The following is a 19,540-nucleotide window of genomic DNA, read 5'->3' on the forward strand; positions in this document are numbered from 1 at the left end:
GGATCGGGGAGATATTGTGACTGTGAACCTACCTATTAGTATAAGTGAATGACAAATGTATTTGCTATTTACAAAATATGACAGAAATAGTATTTATCTTTTTGTTTTATTTTTTCAGCGCACAACATTCCAAGCAGTGTTGATCTCTGGAAATCAGTACTCATTTGTACTGATGAATTATGGAACTATAGCCTCAACTTCTCGCACTATACAGGTACCATTTTATTTGTATTTTTATTAATTTTTTAACTTATCTGCTTTCACAGCTGCTGTTAGCCACACATGAGAGCGTAGTTCAGAACCTGTGTAAACATTAGTGATAATATTCTATATTCTAACTATACAAAATTTCAACTCATTAAAATTTGTATGTGAATCCCCAGGCTGGCTACGACACGCTCAACTCCACACACCATTTCACCATTCCTGGATCATCCTTTCACAATCAAACTGACCGCTTCTCAAATTTACGTAGCGGCAGCAATGTTGGCGTTGCTGGTCGTTGGGCTTTTCGTGTTGACCAGGGATCCAGAGGCTGTACGTTTAATGGTAAGAGAACACACAATCACAGCCTAACTCCTGCCCAAATCTGAAAGTAATGAGATTTTGTGTTTTTCTTTTCTTTTTTTGTGCCATTCACTGCTTTTTGTACACTACATAATGTTGGTAAATGGACTGGTAAAGGGTGCTTAACAATGTGCTTTAGATTCACACATTCAAACACACACACAGACAATAGAGGCATCCATGCAACTGCAAGTCACAGACCTGCTCATCAGGAGCAATACACTGAAACACCTACAGTGTCTTGCTCAAGGACACTTCGACACTAAGCCAGGAGGAGCTGGGAATCTAACAGGAACGTTACACAATTTCCCCAAGAAGACAAGTACAATTTATTAAACTGATTGACTACCGAAAATACAGTATCATCAATGAATATTGAAATGAAATGGGTTAATAATATACACAGCTGCAAGCTTTTTTAACACACTGTCCCTGAGGTAACTACTACTACTGTAAATTTTTTGAAATTCCAACTCCCTTTCTGTGGAAGTTCTTCACACCCGACTTCCCAGTAACTAAACTGACAACATTGATGCGTCATCATAGGTCACCCGGTGCAAGTGCACTGTTTCTCAAGTAGTGGTCGATAAAGAAATTCAGACATTACACATTACAATGCATGGTCAGGGACCACATAGCTTCATGGACCACTGGTGGTCCATGAAGCATGAACATTGTAAAGCACCCTTTACCAGACCATAAGTTGAAACCCCCTGATCTACCCAATACAAGTTTGTCTGTTTAATGTTATAAAACCTGATCGACCTTAACCTGTCCTTTTGATTTGTTTTCAAGGTTCCCCTGTCCAGTTGGGTGACTCCTTCTGGAGTGACAATACTTGCCATCAGAAGTGCACCTGTACCTCAGCGGGCCTGCAGTGCTACAACCAACCCTGTTCTTTCTCTCAAATCTGCCTTCGTGATTCTTTCCAGTTCTCCTGTCAGACGGTACAGAGACGCACATGTACCATCACTGGCGATCCTCACTACTACACCTTTGATCGTCAAGTATTTCACTTCCAGGGCACCTGCACTTATGTCCTATCTGAGGAGTGTGGCCGTGGTCTGCCCTACTATCGTGTGGAGGGCAAGAATGAACACAGGGGCAGCACCCGGGTGTCGTGGACTCGACTAGTAAAAGTGTTTGTCTATGATGAAGTTATTGAGATTGTCAAGGGCCACCGTGCTGAGGCAAAGGTTAGTCATTTTGTTAAACCTAATTTATACTGTACTTCATTGTATGATTTTTTGCTCAATGAAAATAATTTGTTTTCATTTAAAAAACGAAATTCACAAAAATGTTGTTTTTTCAAAAAAAACTAAATGAAAATCACTTAATGTTATTTTGTTCGACAAACCTGCAGGTGAATGGAAGCTACACTGCCACACCGTTCTCCCTTCATAACAACAGCGTCCAAGTTTACCAGTCAGGATTTTCCGTGGTTGTGAGCACTGATTTTGGCTTGCTGGTATCTTATGATGCCAACTATTATGTCACGATCAACGTACCCTACAATTACCAGAATGCCACTTGTGGCCTCTGTGGAAACTTCAACAACCGCGCCCAGGATGACTTTCGGACCCGCCAGGGCCAGGTTGTGAGCTCTGATGTTGTTTTCGCCAATAGCTGGAAGGCGTCAGGGGATGACGATCTTGGTTGTGGACCCCGATGTGGAGGTCTGAACTGTGCTGCCTGCACCTCGGCTCAGACAAATCTTTACGGCAACAATGACCACTGTGGCATCCTCCAGAACCCATCCGGACCCTTCGCTAATTGCCACCGACAGTTTCCCCCACAGACACATGTGGACAGTTGTGTTTATGATCTATGTGTAGGAGGAGGGTACCAGCCTATCCTGTGCCAGGGCCTCAGTGCTTATGCCAGACAGTGTGAACAACATGGCATACAGGTGAACACCTGGAGGCAACGCGGCTTCTGTGGTATGTACTGTATAAACTACTAATTATTTCAACCACACAACAATGTTTTGCCTTTGGGCAAAATGTCAATGATAATTATGTCAATCAATCTTAATCTTAATCTTAATTTGTCCAGAAATCTCCTGCCCAGCCAACAGTCACTTTGAGCCACGCGGCACTGGGTGCCCTGCGACTTGCGTCAACCCCAACGCCACCCAGAATTGCCCCATTCCTTCTCAAGAGAGCTGTATTTGCAACTCAGGACACGTCCTCAGCGCTGGGGTCTGTGTCCCTCTTGCTCAGTGTGGCTGCACATTTGAAGGCCGCTACTACAGGTCCGGACAAACTATCATCCTGGACAATGACTGCGGGAGGAGCTGTCGCTGCAGTCATGGCTCCATGACCTGCCACTCTCATGGATGTAGTCCACTCGAGTCTTGCAGGGTGGAGGATGGAGAACGGGGGTGCAGACCTAACAGCTACGAGACATGCTGGGTGAAGGGACCGAGGTCCTATCGCACGTTTGATGGACTGTCATACGAGTATCCTGGAGCTTGTCGGTTGACCCTCGCCAGGGTAATGGGATTGTCCCAGTACCCCCACTTCTCGGTGACAGCAGAGAAGGTCCCCAGAGGCCGAGATGGTTTTGAGCGCTTGTTGAAATTTGAGGCTGAGGGGACCCAGGTGTCTATTGATATAGGAGGTAGCAGCAGAGTGCAGGTGATTATTTCAGTTGCAAAATTAGATTTGGAACATTCTGTATGACATATTCTGCTTTGTATTATTATATTTAGGGACTTGTAATTATCTGTCTTTTAAGACTGTCTTTTAAAAATGTGAGTCTAGACTTGCCTTTTTCCCACTGATTATCCTACACTCACTTTAAACCTTATACTATTTTTTGCTTACAGGTTGATGGTCAGGTCATTGGACTTCCATTTACCACTGCGTCCAACCGAATCCGCATCTTCCACAGCAACGTTCACAGCATCATCATCCACACCTCTTTTGATGTGGTCGTACAAGCAGACTGGCCTCACTTGGTGCGTGTCACCGCTCCCAGTGTCTACAACGGTTCACTCGGTGGACTCTGTGGTAACTACAACGGTCATCAGCATGATGACTTCCGTACTCCCAATGGCATTCTGGTCAACAGCTCTCAGAGTTTTGGTGACAGTTGGCGGGACGGCTCCCTGTCAGCACACTGTGTGGAAAGCGGCGGGCAGACTCGTGTGTATCCGAACAACACAGCAAATTACAATTCCACTCAATACTGTGGCGTCATGACGTTGACAAGTGGGCCATTCGCCGTATGCCATGGCAGGGTGGACCCACGCGACCATGTAGAGGAGTGTGTGGAGGACATGAGGGAGGCCAGAGATCCGACTGTAGCCATGTGCGAGGCTCTGCGTGATTATGCACTGCAGTGCCAACAAACTGGCATCACCTTAGGCGACTGGAGGAACACCACAGGCTGTGGTAAGAACAAAGTCTGGCCTTTTCAACTACATTGTTCATTTGATATTGATCATGATTCATGTTCATGACTTTAGTGCTTTTCTCTTTCTCCAGTGCAAACATGTCCATCTAACAGCCACTATGAACTGTGCGGCACCTCCTGCCCATCCTCCTGCCCCAGTCTGTCCTTCCCCTTTTACTGTGCCACCGTGTGCCAGGAAGGGTGCCAGTGTGATGATGGCTTTCTCCTCAGTGGCAACCGGTGTGTGCCGACCATCGGCTGTGGGTGCCAGCATGAGGGCCGCTATCGGCAAGCTGGTGAGAGCTTCTGGGCTGGTGAGGAGTGTCAGAGCTACTGTAGCTGTAACGGCACCACCGGCGCGGTCCACTGCACGCCCAGAACCTGCGCTCCCCAGGAATCCTGCCGGGTGACAGACGGTGACTATGGCTGCCACCCAAGTCCCCATGGCACCTGTTCTGCCTCCGGCGATCCTCACTACGTCACCTTTGATGGCAAAGCGTTTGACTTCCAAGGGACCTGCCGCTACGTTCTGGCGACCGTGTGCAATGACACCAGTCTGCAGCAGTTTCAAGTAGATGCCAAGAATGAGGCATGGCAAGGATCCGGTATCTCCAACACGGCTGAAGTGTTTGTCAGTGTGTGGGGCTACCAGGTGCACATGTCAAGGGGGAGACGTGGACAGGTGCAGGTAAGTTGTGTGAACCAGGCATTGTCTTGTTGTGTTTTATATAATAATTTTGTAGTGCTTTCTAGGATCTCCTTTTAGTTGACCTTGTACCAGTGATTTGTGCTGTCATGAAACTGTACTTTTTTTCTATTGCAAACTTCTAATAAATTCTTCAATCAATCAACCATTACAGAACTCATTAAAAAACCACACGTTATTTTTCAAAAATGTTATTAATCAAAGATTTTTTTCACCTTTCTTTAAGGTGAATGGCGTGTCTAGAAACTTGCCTATTCTCTTGGATGGTGGTCGTGTGTCTATCTATCTAAGTGGACATCGCACATTTGTCGATACTGACTTTGGGTTCAGTGTCAGCTATGATGGGTCAACTTGGGTGTCTATCTCTGTACCCTCAAACTATAGGTATGTATGTTTCATGCATATTATGCTGTTAGTTAATTAAATGTCTTGCTTTACAGTATGTGTAAACAATAACAATTCAAGTCGGTAAAAGAAACAGCTCCGGTTACAGTGTTCGTGCATGCACCTCACATACTGTAGATGTTCTGCCCAGATAAGAGAAGTAGAGACAACATGACCTATTTATTGGCTGGTTGCACAGTATATGTGTAAACAATAACAATTCAAGTTGGTAAAAGAAACAGCTCCGGTTACAGTGTTCGTGCATGCACCTCACATACTGTAGATGTTCTGCCCAGATAAGAGAAGTAGAGACAACATGACCTATTTATTGGCTGGTTGCAGAATGACTAAATATTGAAAAACTACATGATGTAGTTGCTCAATATTTAGTAATTTCACATCTACAGCTGCTAGTTTAAATATGTATTTTCAATATTTGCTGCACACATTGACGCACCATGACAGGCTGTCATTCAAAACTTTGGTCAACTCAATTTATTGCATTTTACCATAGTGCATTAGTGTTGACACTATGCTTTGATTTCAGCATAACAATAATATACTGTACTTTTGTCTGGTATCACGCTTTTTCACAATGTCTCTCAATGTCTGCAAGACGAAGTAGATACCTGTATATCTTCTGAGTAAAACCATTTGTTTTCACTAATTTCAAAACAGTGGCAAAACATGCGGGCTGTGTGGGAACTTCAACGGGAACCAGAATGACGAGTTCCTCACCTCCGCTGGAGTTGCAGCCTCATCTGTCACTCACTTTGGTAATGCCTGGAAGGTGCCCAGCAACCACACCTGCAGTGAAGGCTGTGGCACGTCCTGCCCGCGCTGTGCCAACGAGGTGCCCTCTAGGGCCCAATGTGAGGTGATCCGAGCCTCTGAAGGCCCCCTCAGTTTCTGCCATGGGGAGGTGGACCCAACGCCTTACTTCAATGACTGTGTGTTTGATGTGTGCATTACGGGCAACAGAGACCGGCATGTGCTGTGCAGAGCTATTCAGACTTACGTCAGCGCCTGTCAGTCTGCCAACGTTAGAATCTACCCTTGGAGGCAGAACACTACCTGCAGTAAGTTAACAAGTTTAGTATATCACTGTTTTATCATCCAAGACATCCATCTACTGTAGTTAAATGTATTGTTCTTGGCTCTGTACATTCAGTAAAAATGCAGTCAGGCAAGGATTATCGAGATGCCATCATGCAGACATAAGAAATAAATGAACCTTCTTTACTGGAAGTCCTCAATCAGCTACGCCTACTTTAGAATTTCTGTACAAATGCAGTCAGACACGTTATGTTATGGTAGACCTGGCTGGCAGAGTGACCATCGTGTGTCTCGTTGTAAATCCTCAAAGCAACTGGCACGAAGGACCTGGCCAAGTCCCATACAGTTCCACCGCACCTTAGCGCACCTTAGTCACCTCCTCCAGTGAGGTCCCCACTACGGAGCCCGCCTTCCTCACCAGCCTGTTTAGGAAGGAAGGCGGGCTACAGTATATCTGTATGTCATTACAAATGCAGTCAGTCAGTCACAAGGCTTATTCAGATGCCATCAGACGGATGAATAAACACACCTTCGTTACTGGAAGTACTTAATCAGCCAAACCTACTTAATTGTATATCAGTACAAATGCAGTCAGACAAGGCTTATTCAGATGCCATCAGACGGATTAATAAACATGCCTTCTTTACTGGAAATTCTTTATCAGCCAAACCTACTTAATTGTATATCAGTACAAATGCAGTCAGACAAGGCTTATTCAGATGCCATCAGACGAAAAGGATAAACAAGCCTTCTTTACTGGAAATGTGTTATCTGCCAAGCCTACTTCATTGTATGTCAGTACAGTCAGACAATGCTTATCCAGATGCCATCAGACAGATGAATAAACACGTCTTCTTTCCTGGAAATAATTTTATCAGCCAAGCCTTAATTGTATATCAGTAAAAATGCAGTCAGACAAGGCTTATTAAGATGCCATCAGACGGTAGAATAAACAAGCCTTCGCTACTGGAAGTACTTTTTCAGCCAAGCCTACTTTGTAGGAAGCATGCCTACTGTATAAACTAAACCTTACTTTCTCCCTTGCAGGGCTTGATTGTCCAGCAAACAGTCATTATGAGCTTTGTGGCACAGACTGCGGGCACACATGTGCCAGCAGCATTGATGCTAGCTGTGAGCAAGTGTGCTCTGAGGGCTGTTTCTGTGATGATGGTTACCTCAGGAGTGGAGGCCAGTGTGTCCCGGTGGAAAGCTGTGGCTGCCAGTACGATGGATTCTACTTTGGGGTAAGTTGCATTCCAGTCAGTTCCTCAAATTATCTTTTCACTATGTCCACTTAAAGCTCCACTTCATAACTTATTACTTGCGCCAGCAGAGCGTGCAAGTTCTGTGTTCGGCTGTGTATGTACAGTAGGTAGGTATGTACTGTAGGTAGGTAGGTAGGTATGTACTGTAGGTAGGTAGGTAGGTAGGTAGGTAGGTCGGTCGGTCGGTCGGTCGGTAGGTAGGTGTGTTTTTTTGTGTCAGGGACCAGCATTTGTGGCAATGTCATCATTAACAGTCAAGGGCTGATAAAATGACTTTTATTAGTGACACTGGTGACACTGCTGGCACAAGACGCAAGTTGGCCCCTCGACAGAGTGCGGTTCTAGTTGATAACTATTACATCCCAAATAAAAAGTAGCATTTTTAAGCAACAAATCCTGCACCCTTCCCTGACTGTGTAGGGGTTCCACTGCTAGAGGCATTACTGTATTATTTGATAGGGTATAACATACACATAGCCATGGCACATTCAAAAACAACAATAATATTAACGTTCTGCTTAAAATATTAACAGCAGGTATTAATGTGATTTGAGCAGGATGATCCACAAACACTTTCACTTCCTTGGTGCTTAACAGTTTCTGCCGTTTGTGAGATCACCAATGAAGCAAACTAATACATTCCATTCCAGCCTACTGGAATGGAATGTTGCAGCAAAAGGGTTGCAGCAAAAGGGTGTACACTGTACAGGTGCAGAGTGGAAAACATTAACATGACTAACAATTTGGCAACATACTGTAAGAGCCACTGACAACATGAAATTAAGCATACATAGCGTTGGTTTATGCAGGACACGTGAGTCTCGCCCGCCTCGGCTGTAAACAGCTGTCAGTCAGATCCTTTTCCTATTCCTCATTCACAGATCTGCTGATCATTACATCACACGGTCATAATCCAATCAGACCTTTCACTCAGTAGGGAGGCTCCTTTAAATACAGCTTGCATTCACTATACATATTCGATCCGAAGCCTCAGATCTGCTGCTTAGCTGCCTCCTCCACCCCAGCCTCCACCCTTTGGTCAGAATCTGGCAAAGGCTCAATACTTGTGATTTTATGTCTGCTCATTCAAGCCAATATGTCAATCTATTGCTATTGTACTACTATTTTATCCCTGTGGATGTTTTTGCTTAGCGTTCCCTGATTTTGTGTAGCAAGCTGCTCGAATAAAAATTCAGGGAACATCTCTGAACGCAGAGCCCTTTAACGCCAAGATTAACTGTATTCCATTTATGTAATAAATGGTTAAATCTACTTTGATGTGAGTGTTCCTGACTAAAACAGAAGTAAAGCGAACTCGGGTACCACCACAAACCACAAATTGTGTATCATGATTTCTTTCCCTTACATGTTACAGGCTGGGGAGTCTTTCTGGACACCCGGATGCTCCCAGCGATGTGAATGCTTTGCCCCGAATGATCTGCGTTGCTCTGCTGTGTCCTGTGCCCCAACACAAGAGTGCACTATCAAAAACGGACAACTGGGCTGCTTTGATGTACTGACCACCTGCACCGTGTGGGGAGACCCCCACTATGTCACCTTTGATGGTGCACTGGCTCATTTCCAGGGCACGTGCTCTTACGTCATCACAGAGAGTGTGAATCAAACTGCCACTGAAACTGGGTTCAGAGTGGTCGCGACTAACAACCACCGTGGCAGCAACCGAGTGTCATTCGTGTCAGCAGTGGACATATACCTGTCAAATCAACAAGAGACAGCCTATGTCAGGATTGGAACCAACGGGAGAGTGAAGGTAAATTCATTCAATTTCATTCAAGAAAAACTCAATGACACTTTTTCTCTTTTTTGCTATCAAAGGGTAAAAGTAATCTGAAAGGCTAGACTGAGCTTGGCACACCGCAACACAGCTGCTAGTTATTGTATTTTATGTATTTATCTTCAAAGAGCATCTTTCTGTAAATGCTTATATCAGTATAAGCTTAAATATCGTAATATTCATTATCAATGTTTCTCTCTCTCTCTTATATTCCAGGTTAACAACAGTGCTGTGTCTCTCCCTGCCACTGCAGGCAGTCTAGGTCGGGTGGAAAGAGCTGGATCTTATGTAGTGGTCAACACCCCCCATGTGATTGTCCAGTTTGATGGCCAGAGCACGCTGTTGGTCAGAGTGGGTCAGAACCACCACAACAGAGTTGTTGGCATGTGTGGTAACTTCAACGGTGACCCTGCAGATGACAAAGCCTTGCCTGACGGCACAGTGGCACAGAATGACAACGATTTTGGGGATGGCTGGAAGTCTCCCACAAGCCGCTCTGGGTGAGCCAATGCATCGACTGATATTTTCTGTGTTCTTTCACCTTTTTTCTACATTATATGGTAGAAGCAAGTGGAGAGGCTTGATTAATCAGGCTGGCCCTCAATCCATGTTTAAAGTTACTGAGTGAAGATGAGGAGTTGGCAATAGGCATGTGTGTATTCCAGAGTAAAGAACCTCTGGTGTGTAATGGAGAACTGACTGTGAGTGGTACGGCTGAAGGGAGGATGGAGATGATTGGATTGTAATAAAATATACTGAAAGGAAAATAAGAGCTATCTTCCAATTAAAACATGACACATCGTGTTGCTTTGGTAGGATGAAAAATAAATTAGGCTTAACCTGAGCCTCTCCATATCCTTGCTAGATGCGGGGCCACAGATGACCGTAGCGGTGGCGGCATAGAGAACTGTCGCTTCAAAGAGGAGTTCTCACAGCTGTGTGGCATCATCACCAACACAACTGGCCCGTTCAGCACCTGCCACCTGCACTCTGACCCTCAGCCATTCTTCACTTCCTGTGTCTATGACCTCTGCCTCTACACGCCGGCCAATGGCATGCTGTGTTCTGCTGTCTCGTCCTATGAGAGAACCTGCGCAGTCTTGGGGCTGGAAATTCCCCAGTGGCGTGCTGATTTGCAGTGTGGTACGTAGACACTGCTTTGACAAATTGCCAAGATAACAAGAAGAAAGAGTAATGGTTAAAAAAAAGAAAAAAAAACAATAAACACTTGTCCCAGATGGGACTAAAGGTATTTTCCACATTTTCTTGTTTATTTTATGTCCCCAGCGGAAACAGACCCCTGTGAGGAGCTGGACTGTGTCGAGCATGAGTGGTGTGGGGAGAAGGATGGTGTCTACGGCTGCTTCTGTGATGAGAACCACCATCGGCGCAACAACGAGAGCTACGGTACGGTACAGGTCACACTGAACAACAATGTTGAAACCGTCAACATAGTTCAACAAGTTCGACAAGTTAACAGTGGAATGGAATGGTTGGTACTGTATGCCAAGTCACGTCAGCCCATATGGGCCCTGGCTGAGACTTGGGAACAATGAACGATGAATGCAGTCCTTATTAATCCTCAACAGGAGATTATTGCATTTGACGTGTGTGCAGTGGTGGAAGAAGTACTCTGATCGTGCGTGCGTGCATGCGTGTGTCTTGAAAGATAGAGCAAGGTAGACAATGAATGTGTATGAGAGAAATAATCATACTGTATATGCCACACTTCTTTCATGGCAATACATAGAAATGTCACTGCATACAATGTTATAATGCTATAATTATTAAGAATAAGAGCACACCTTTTGGCAGATACAGTATTTGTGCTCTACACACCTTTATACTGTAGATGTAGTTGTTTTTGCATTGTAAAATATAATGTATATTCTTATCTCTCTCCCATAGATTCATTTGTCTCGTGTGCCAGTAGTGCAGGCAACATGTCCCTGTCCCGCTGCCAGCTGTTTGAAGCTGGCTTCCATCCTGAGATCCTCCACCTCAAGGACTCATCCTGCAATGGGACTCTGCAGGACGGAAGGCTGGTGTTCCACTTTGATAACAATGCAGAGCAGTGTGGGACAGTTCTCTCGGTAAAAATGTTATTATCTAATCACTCGTGCACGTACAGCAGGAACTTTCTTCACAACCATGCAACCATCCCACACTTTCTTATCATGATAGAAGATGTCTCGTCAAGATGTCACAACTATCAAAGCTATCTGATCACACAAAACACACAAATAGTTTTGGTTTGTTAAGGTAGAACTGGTAGAACTTGTTGTCCTCCTGTCCTCAAGTAACACTGTAGCAATCTCTATAATAACAATATGACCACTGCACCTAAATGGCCCTTTGCTCATGTAACGTATGATGGAAGCAATAACTATTCAGTTCTGATATGACCTAATTATGGAAATCCCAAACACGGAATAGACATTCACCATGCCACATTGAATGCCTGTCTTAGCCACCTGGAAGTCTTAAGGTTTTCTAATAGGTAACCTCTTTAACACCTGGTATTCCCATTTTGGGCATGTCATTAGTAAATTGTAAAATATCTCTTTGTATCTTTGTTGTTCAGTGGTTAATGCCAAAATACTATCATTGAAAAAGGTGTAGCACATTGGCATAGACATGGTACATTAGGAGTTGATTATTCTGGTCAAATTATTGATCACTTATTTTGTATGTCTATGATAAAAATAAAATATAGTTGAAAATGTCCATCACAAAGCTGGCATGGTGTAACCCCTGGTTCATGCTGTATAAAGTATAGTTTTTACTTCATTGGCTCGAGTTCAAGGCTTTAAGGGAATTCAAATGTATTCAGCATCTGATTCAATTCAATTAACCTAAAAATAAAACCCCTGCCAGCTTATACTTTTAATCTTAATGTTAATCTACACACTAAAAACGGCTGGGTTGAAAATAACCCGATCTGGGTTGTATTATAACCCACCCCTGGGTAACTATTGGCCCTACCCAACAGTAGTAAATCTTACACAGCAAAATGGGTAGGTCCTTTCTACCCAGCACCGTAGTAAGATATTCTACCACATCTGGGTAGAATTTTTTACACACTCTGGGTCTACCACTATTATTTAGTATATATTTTATCCACATGTGGGAAGTATATTTTACTCATCGTAAATGACCATGCTAATATTATTTAACATTAACATAAGATAAGATTTGTTTCAGGATTTCTTTCTCAAATAAATTGTTCCAAGTATAGCAATATCGACATAAAGGTACATAATTGTAAATTATGCAACAATGTTGAAAAGCCATAATCAGAGAAGTTTAAAGTAGATCAACATAATAACCTCAAACTTATCATGAGTTCTTCTCTTTCAGAACAGCAGGGGGGAGGGAGCTCAAGCATAAGCTAGCAGCCTAGCAGTTACGGTTAGGGTTTTGGCTCAAAAACTGACAAATGAAATTCTGACATATGACAGTCAGCTTGCCAAGGCAGACACATGGATATGATACATTTAGCATTTTTAGCTACCAAAAGCTTAGAAAATATCCCTGAAAACCTAGAGAAATGCTTTTCCCAGCATGCTTTGCATACCAGGTGACCAGCTTAAGTTTAAAACTACCCATACTGAGTAAAACAATTTTACTCAGCAGCTGGGTAATGTATGAGCTGTACAAAACAACCCATTATACATACAAACACCATTATAATAACCCATAATGGGTAAACCATTTTTTACTCAGATTTTGGGTAGATGAATCTACCCAGCAGTTTTTAGTGTGTACCGGTATGTTTCATCACATGACCCTTTCGTTTAAGTATACATTTGCATCCCTAATACACTTTTGTCATTTCCCCTGACAGAGCAATGGCTCCTACTTCATGTACAAGAATGTCATCCAGGGTGACGTGGACCCCCATGACGCGATCATCAGTCGTCAGAGGAACATCCACCTGCCTTTCAGCTGCGAGTACCCTCTGACCCAGTCTCTGTCTATGGCTGTAGGCATTAACCCCATAGAGAGGTAAGAGTCATCCCATTACCCAGAACACATTCCACCACAACCCCCTTATTTCCCACAAATCCTCCCATTGGAAGGCAGTTGGTTTTAGTTTGTCTGTTTTTTTTTCTTCTGTTTGTTTTGGGGATTTTGTTATGCCTTTATTGATAGGACAGTAGACTGACAGGAAATGGGGAGAGAGATGGGGAGTGACACGCAGCCAAAGGTCAGGATCGGGATTCGAACCCGCGACACACTGTCATGCATCAGAGCCTTAATGTGGTATGCGTCTGGACCACTAGCCCAGCAAACGCCCCACTTAGTCTGTTCTATATATAAATTACAGTACTCCTTGTGTCGGCTAACTTCTCTGACTGTTGGCCTCAGCTTCACTGAGGTGTGAGCCAATAGAGATACTGATTCATTTTCAAGTGTGACTCGCGTAACGGCAACCGCACTTGCAATTTCCCAGAATTGCAGCTTTCTAGTATTATGATGTTTTTGTTTGTTTTTTCTGTAGCATTGTGTCCAGGAGACTTCCATCAGGGATGGGCCGTTATCGTATGAGAATGATTCCATTCTTGGACAGCGACTACCGTTTCCCCTACACTGGTGATAGTAACATGGAAGTGGAAATAGACCAGAGGATGTACATCGAGGTGCGATCGGAGGGAGTTGACAGTCAACAGATCGCCACTGTTCTGGACGCCTGCTGGGCCACGCCTGTCAACGACGCCGACTATCCTGTCCGCTGGAATCTCCTTGTTAGAGAGTGAGTTATCTAAAATGTTCAATTAAAATGTATTTACAGTAAAGTACTGTATAATGGATAGAATGAGAGTGACATGTTGTCACTGTTTTGTAAAAATTGCAATATTCTTCCTTGTGGTCCAGGTGTCCTAATGAAGAGGACACTACAGTAGAGCTGGACAAGAATGGTGTCTCCGACGTGGCACGTTTCTCCTTCAAGATGTTCACCTTCAGAAACTTCTCCACTATCTTCCTGCACTGCCAGATCCACTTGTGTCTGCTAGGCCAGCAGGACTGCACTGCTGTATGTATCCGTGTGTGCGTGTGTGTGCGTGACACAGTTTCGCGACAAAGTATACATTTGTATAAGTGTGAGAGCATTGGCTAAATGTCTCATGTTGCTACTTTCCTGCAGCATTGCTACCCTGGCTACCACCAAAGGCGCCGTAGAGCGGTCTCCTATGACATTGGAGGTGTCTCACTGGGACTGGGACCACTAACCTGGACTATGCCGAGTGGAGGTACAGTTGTCTTATCTTTATGACGCTGCTCATCAGATATGACATACAGCAGTGTTGGGGTTAATGTTTTAGTTTTCATAATAAATTCTCCCCAGAACCTACAGTACCATATTGCACCGTTATTTACCTCAGTGATTTAATAGTATTTTGTCTTTTCCTTTTCCAGGTAAACGGCCGGTGAGGTCTGAACTGAACACTCAGACTCGGAGTGGCACTCCCAGTCACTTTGCATCCCTGCTGATGATCCTGGTAGTCACTTCACTGACTGTAGCAACCATGGCTTAAGTCAGAACACACTCGCCTGCGCCCTGCGCACGCACGCACGCACGCGCGCGCGCGCGCACACACACACACACACACACACACACACACACACACACACACACACACACACACACACACACACACAAACAGTTACATATTTTGACAAACTATATGCTTAATAGTCAATAGATATCCAGTAATAACCAAGTGTGCAGATAATCCAGATATAAGAAATGATTTTAAATGATTCCATTTTCTTAAGGTTATTTTTACAAACCTTTCTTGGTGGCACTTGCTTTTTAATTGTTTTGTTTTAATTAAATGTTAAATTGTATGATGATGGTGATGATGATTATGAAAATGATGAAGTAAAAGTTGTGATCATTCTGTAATTGTTACACAATGCTAGCAGTTAGAATGATCTATTGAGTACCTGTTCATGAAGGAAAGCAACACTAGGGGGCAGCACAAGATAAACCACTGAAGACAGCCTTCATGATGATGATATGTTCAGGGCCTTTAAATATGATAATGTTTTTACTAAGGATTCTTACTGTGGATTTTTTTTGTAATGTTTATCAATACATCAATATATGTTGCAGGACATTTAACTCTTCTTCTGATTTATCTGAACATTATCTTTCAAATAACAAATGAATTATTCTGTGTGATAAATAAATTGCATCTTAAAATGATAGTTGATCAAGTTATTTATTTGACCACTTAAAAGATGGAAAAGAGTATATGGAAAAACACAATTTCAAACAGGACACACATGTAACAACAACCGACATCCTGACCATTGATATCCAAAAGCTCTCATTTGACATGAAAGAGCTTGTCAGTGATACAGTGTGTCAGGTTGAGTTTCTCTCCCTTTTGTGGTGAACCTCCATTGTCGGGGCCAGAGTTGGGGCAGACAATGCTGGTATCCCTGTGTCCTCTATAGTCTAGTGGGGGAATTCATCACTGTCCGCCAATGTTCCTGAAACAATACAGAGTGAGACCCGAGACATAACATTGGTCATCACACAGCCACAACATGGGATCTGTCATTGGTATTATGGTACAACTGTGTCCAACACTTCCAATACTTCTTGTGGTAACATTAATTGCATTAGAAATTAGGTCAGTTACACCAAATTAATCTAATGCAACTAATGTATAAAGACCGTCTTTTGCAAGTGCAATCACAGTAATGACCAAATTCACATGGAGGTCATCTTTATGTCATACTCCTGGCAAGGTGGGGTCACCCCCTCCTAATTATTCTTCTGCTTAACCTTCCTCACCGCTTATCACTTTCTAAGCATGGGGCGGCTCATGGTACCTAACAGAGTACAACATCTTGCAATCTTACACTACACCTCTAAGATACCCATGTACTGTACCTGACAAAAAACTTCCAAAACGTCAAGGATGTTCACAATTACAACACCAGAGGCAGCTCCACAGATCATGTCCAACCCAGATTTGGCACAAAAAAAAGTGGAATGCCCTACCGAAGGTCATAAAGGAATGTAAATCCCTACCTTCCTTTAAAACAGCACCGAAAAGCCACTTAGAAGTGTCAGCTACTCGCAACTGGTAAATGAAAACATAGCCTATCCTTACCTCCCCTGACCTTTCTATTGTAAATACCTTCCATTTTGGATTGTCTATCCTTACCTCCCCCTGACCTTTCTATAGTAAATACAATTTATTTATTTTAATACGACAGTTTTTCCTGATGATATCCTCTGCATAGTACTGTGTTCTATCTGTCTGTCATTTAATGTTATGAGTTAAAAAAGGATCTCAATTTAAATAAGCCATGTGCTTTCTTGGGCCTATCCATATCCTTAGTTGACCTTGTACCTGTGAACTGTACAGTCTGTCACAAAACTGTACCTTTTCCTATGCAAACTTCTAATAAATTCATCAATCAATCAATCCTGGAAAAAATAAATCAGCAAATGTTGCCGCAAACAAAGTATTAATAATAGGCCTCATTTCCATTTGTCTGTGATGGCAGCTGAATAGCTAAATACCTGGGGCTGAACTCTGATTGTTTGACAAGTTGGGCTTTCTTATGGTTCAGCATGGTTAATCCTGTGGCTTATGTAGCTTTCCCTGTCTTACAATGTCAACATGTGACAAGATTGAGTGAAAGCAAGGCCACAGACTGGCCTTCATATAAGGGCATGAGTACAAATCAAAGAGAACAGACAGATTAAATAAGATGTATAGAGAAGACAACATCCATGTAAAGCATCAGGTATTTGTAATGGTGAAGATTATTTTGATGACATGGTCTACATGAACATTTCAATAAATGAGGCCCTGCGGGGAGGGTTGAATCAAAGTGAGCTGTGTGAAATTACAGTTATGTTCAGAGAGGAAATGCAGTGTATCTACAGAAAGTGTATGTCACAAGTGTCTGATCTGACAGACACCTGCCTTAAAGGAGTAGTTCACCCCCAAAATGACTTTTTGGAGCTGTGTGAAACACAGGCTCCCTATACGTGGCTGTGTGGGTCTGTGTGTGTCTGTCTGTCTGTGTGTGTGTCTGTGTGTATGTAGCCTGAACTTCCTAAACTTCGGCACGCCACTAGTCCCACAGTTTTGCCACCAAACACTCGCGCCATATGTCAAATCGACCGGCTTACTCGGGAATCGTGGGCTATTACTTTTCTAAGAGAAAGGTTCTATAGTTTAATTGATATTAATTTATTAGTGAATTAATTTTCCCCATTGACTTAGAATGGGAATCGCAAAAACTCACATTCAATTATTTGTCTCTCGCAAACCACAGGGGCTACAGTTTCAAGACTTGGAGAGGAGGTTCATAATGATTTCAAGGATTAAATAAAAAATAATTGTGTCATTTGGCCTCATGGTGGCGCTATAACACCCCACTTTACGTTTTGTCCTGTAACTCTTGAACCGTAGGTCGGAAAATTAAAAATATTTTTTCCCTGGATTCCTTGGGTCATGACGCATCTCCCCATATAGGCCACGCCCATTTGCGCCATGATAGATTTTCCGCCATCTTGAATTTTCTCCAAAACACACTTTTTGCTCCTTTTCCTACATATTTTCTTCCAATGTCACAAAAATCGGTACACATGATCCACACACACACACACACACACACAGCTCCACTTCACACGGGTGTGATTTTTTCTATTGATTACTCATGCCATGGAGACTAGAATTCAATAATATTTTTTGGTTTTTGTCACATTCCTAAGACAAAAATTTGATTCGAGTACATTTTCCCCCATTGATTCCGGATGGTGACCCGTTTCGAAACGGGTCACCATCCGGAATCAATGGGGGAAAATGTATTGTTATCACATTTTTGTCTTAGGAATGTGACAAAAACCAAAAAATATTATTGAACTCTACTCTCCATGGCATGAGTAATCAATAGAAAAAAAGTCATGTTGGGTGTGAACTACTCCTTTAACGTTTTAAACAGCTTTGAACAGACAGGATGGAGAATGTCTACAAATGGTCATGATGCAAATGATAATCCATGGTACATGCATGATGAAAAGTCTTTCCAAAACGCACAGGCTCTAGTCTGTATAGTATGTCCAGCTGGACTTCACATACCCATTTCATTCCACTCTGCCCAGTCACACATCCTTTTAATCCCTTTCACTTTCTTTCCTGCTCTGTCCCTCGTTCTGTCTCTTCTATTCTGTCTTTAATCCAATTGACATAAATGCACTTCTATTCCTGAAGGCACACTAATCTTGTCCCCACAGACCCCCCAGTCCCCTCCAACACCACCCACATCTTCTGACCATAATGACATCCACATGTGGCTAAATGTTACTTACCTTTAGTTTGTAAACAGCTGACACAAATCCTTAATGATGTTTGGAGCCAGGAGCTCCTGTGCAAAGCTGCACAAGCATCTAACAAATTGTTGCATGTGGCTTCAGAGAGGAACCTGCTAAGTGTTATGTTCCTGGTCTAGGGTTTACATGGAACATAACAAAAACTGGGGGAGACGCAGTCAAAACAAAGTTTAAACAATTTATTTAAATAATCAAAGTTAAGAAAACATACCAAAATGAAGAGTGAGGTGTGGAAGTCAGTCAAGTCAGTAGTGAAGTGCATGTATGGATGAGTGAGAGATGTAGTGTGTGAGTGTTGCATGTGCTAACAGAAATAACAAATAAGGGGAATGGTGGGAGAGGAGCTGGAGTGAGGAGAGCTGGGAGAGGACTGGGGAAGCAGGCTTTTATAGGTGTGGACCGGGCCCAGGTGCACACCAATCAGTCTTAACGATGCTGCTCCCCAGTCCTATGGGAAGGAAAACAACAAATGAATACAAAGCAAATAACTATAACCAAGGAGTGATACAATACATAACCCTATGGCCTACAGTATATCCTCCTAATGAGGGAACCGTCACCCCCCCCCCCCATAAAGACGGGGTCCCAAGGGGATCACCGGACACCCTGTTACTTTGAATATTGTACTTTAAATGTTGTATACATACTACCTGTACTATTTATCCCCTATATCCACTTTTAACTCCACCCCGCCACACCATCCTGCCCACCACAGCAGCCTTTGTACACAGGAGCACTTTTAAGAGATGACAAACATGATGGCCTAAAATGGAGAAAACCCAGGAGACATCTTAGGGTAAAAGAATAACACAGGTCATGCAAACATTTTTGGGTCTCCAAACTCTAGAATTAGAGGTGCTATATAACCCCATTTAAATCTTTAACATGACACTGGTAAGTAGTAATAATAACGTATAAAAAACAGAATCCCAAATGAACACCAGCACTGTATTACCAAACCCAACCACTTGCTCCTCCAATGGCTAACCCCCCCTGCA

The 19,540-nt window shown here is 43.1% G+C and overlaps 2 protein-coding genes across 2 annotated transcripts in view; both read left to right on the forward strand.

The window, feature by feature from the left end:
- Window positions 1-13,559, forward strand: part of LOC308303082 (IgGFc-binding protein-like) — a gene marked incomplete at its 3' end in the record, with an annotated part of 57,287 nt that extends 43,728 nt beyond the window's left edge. Inside the window, exons 23-39 of the mRNA XM_080747402.1 lie at window positions 119-214; window positions 384-549; window positions 1,363-1,763; window positions 1,931-2,507; window positions 2,623-3,206; window positions 3,398-3,965; window positions 4,059-4,654; window positions 4,899-5,056; window positions 5,735-6,135; window positions 7,160-7,356; window positions 8,753-9,148; window positions 9,389-9,672; window positions 10,038-10,315; window positions 10,460-10,579; window positions 11,081-11,265; window positions 13,020-13,180; window positions 13,544-13,559. Coding sequence (XP_080603528.1) covers window positions 119-214; window positions 384-549; window positions 1,363-1,763; window positions 1,931-2,507; window positions 2,623-3,206; window positions 3,398-3,965; window positions 4,059-4,654; window positions 4,899-5,056; window positions 5,735-6,135; window positions 7,160-7,356; window positions 8,753-9,148; window positions 9,389-9,672; window positions 10,038-10,315; window positions 10,460-10,579; window positions 11,081-11,265; window positions 13,020-13,180; window positions 13,544-13,559 — 5,184 coding nt within the window. The remainder of the gene's footprint in view (window positions 1-118; window positions 215-383; window positions 550-1,362; window positions 1,764-1,930; window positions 2,508-2,622; window positions 3,207-3,397; window positions 3,966-4,058; window positions 4,655-4,898; window positions 5,057-5,734; window positions 6,136-7,159; window positions 7,357-8,752; window positions 9,149-9,388; window positions 9,673-10,037; window positions 10,316-10,459; window positions 10,580-11,080; window positions 11,266-13,019; window positions 13,181-13,543) is intronic.
- A 166-nt stretch (window positions 13,560-13,725) lies between these two features.
- LOC308303083 (pancreatic secretory granule membrane major glycoprotein GP2-like) lies at window positions 13,726-14,712 on the forward strand (the record flags this gene model as incomplete). The annotated part of the gene is made up of 4 exons (XM_080747403.1): window positions 13,726-13,928; window positions 14,051-14,210; window positions 14,322-14,427; window positions 14,594-14,712. 4 exons carry the CDS (start codon window positions 13,726-13,728, stop codon window positions 14,710-14,712), a joined length of 588 nt encoding a protein of 195 aa, XP_080603529.1.
- Between the last annotated feature and the right edge of the window lie 4,828 nt (window positions 14,713-19,540).

The sequence above is a fragment of the Nannobrachium achirus genome (assembly GCF_963921795.1).
Source record: "Nannobrachium achirus genome assembly, chromosome: 18".
Lineage (NCBI taxonomy): Eukaryota > Metazoa > Chordata > Actinopteri > Myctophiformes > Myctophidae > Nannobrachium > Nannobrachium achirus.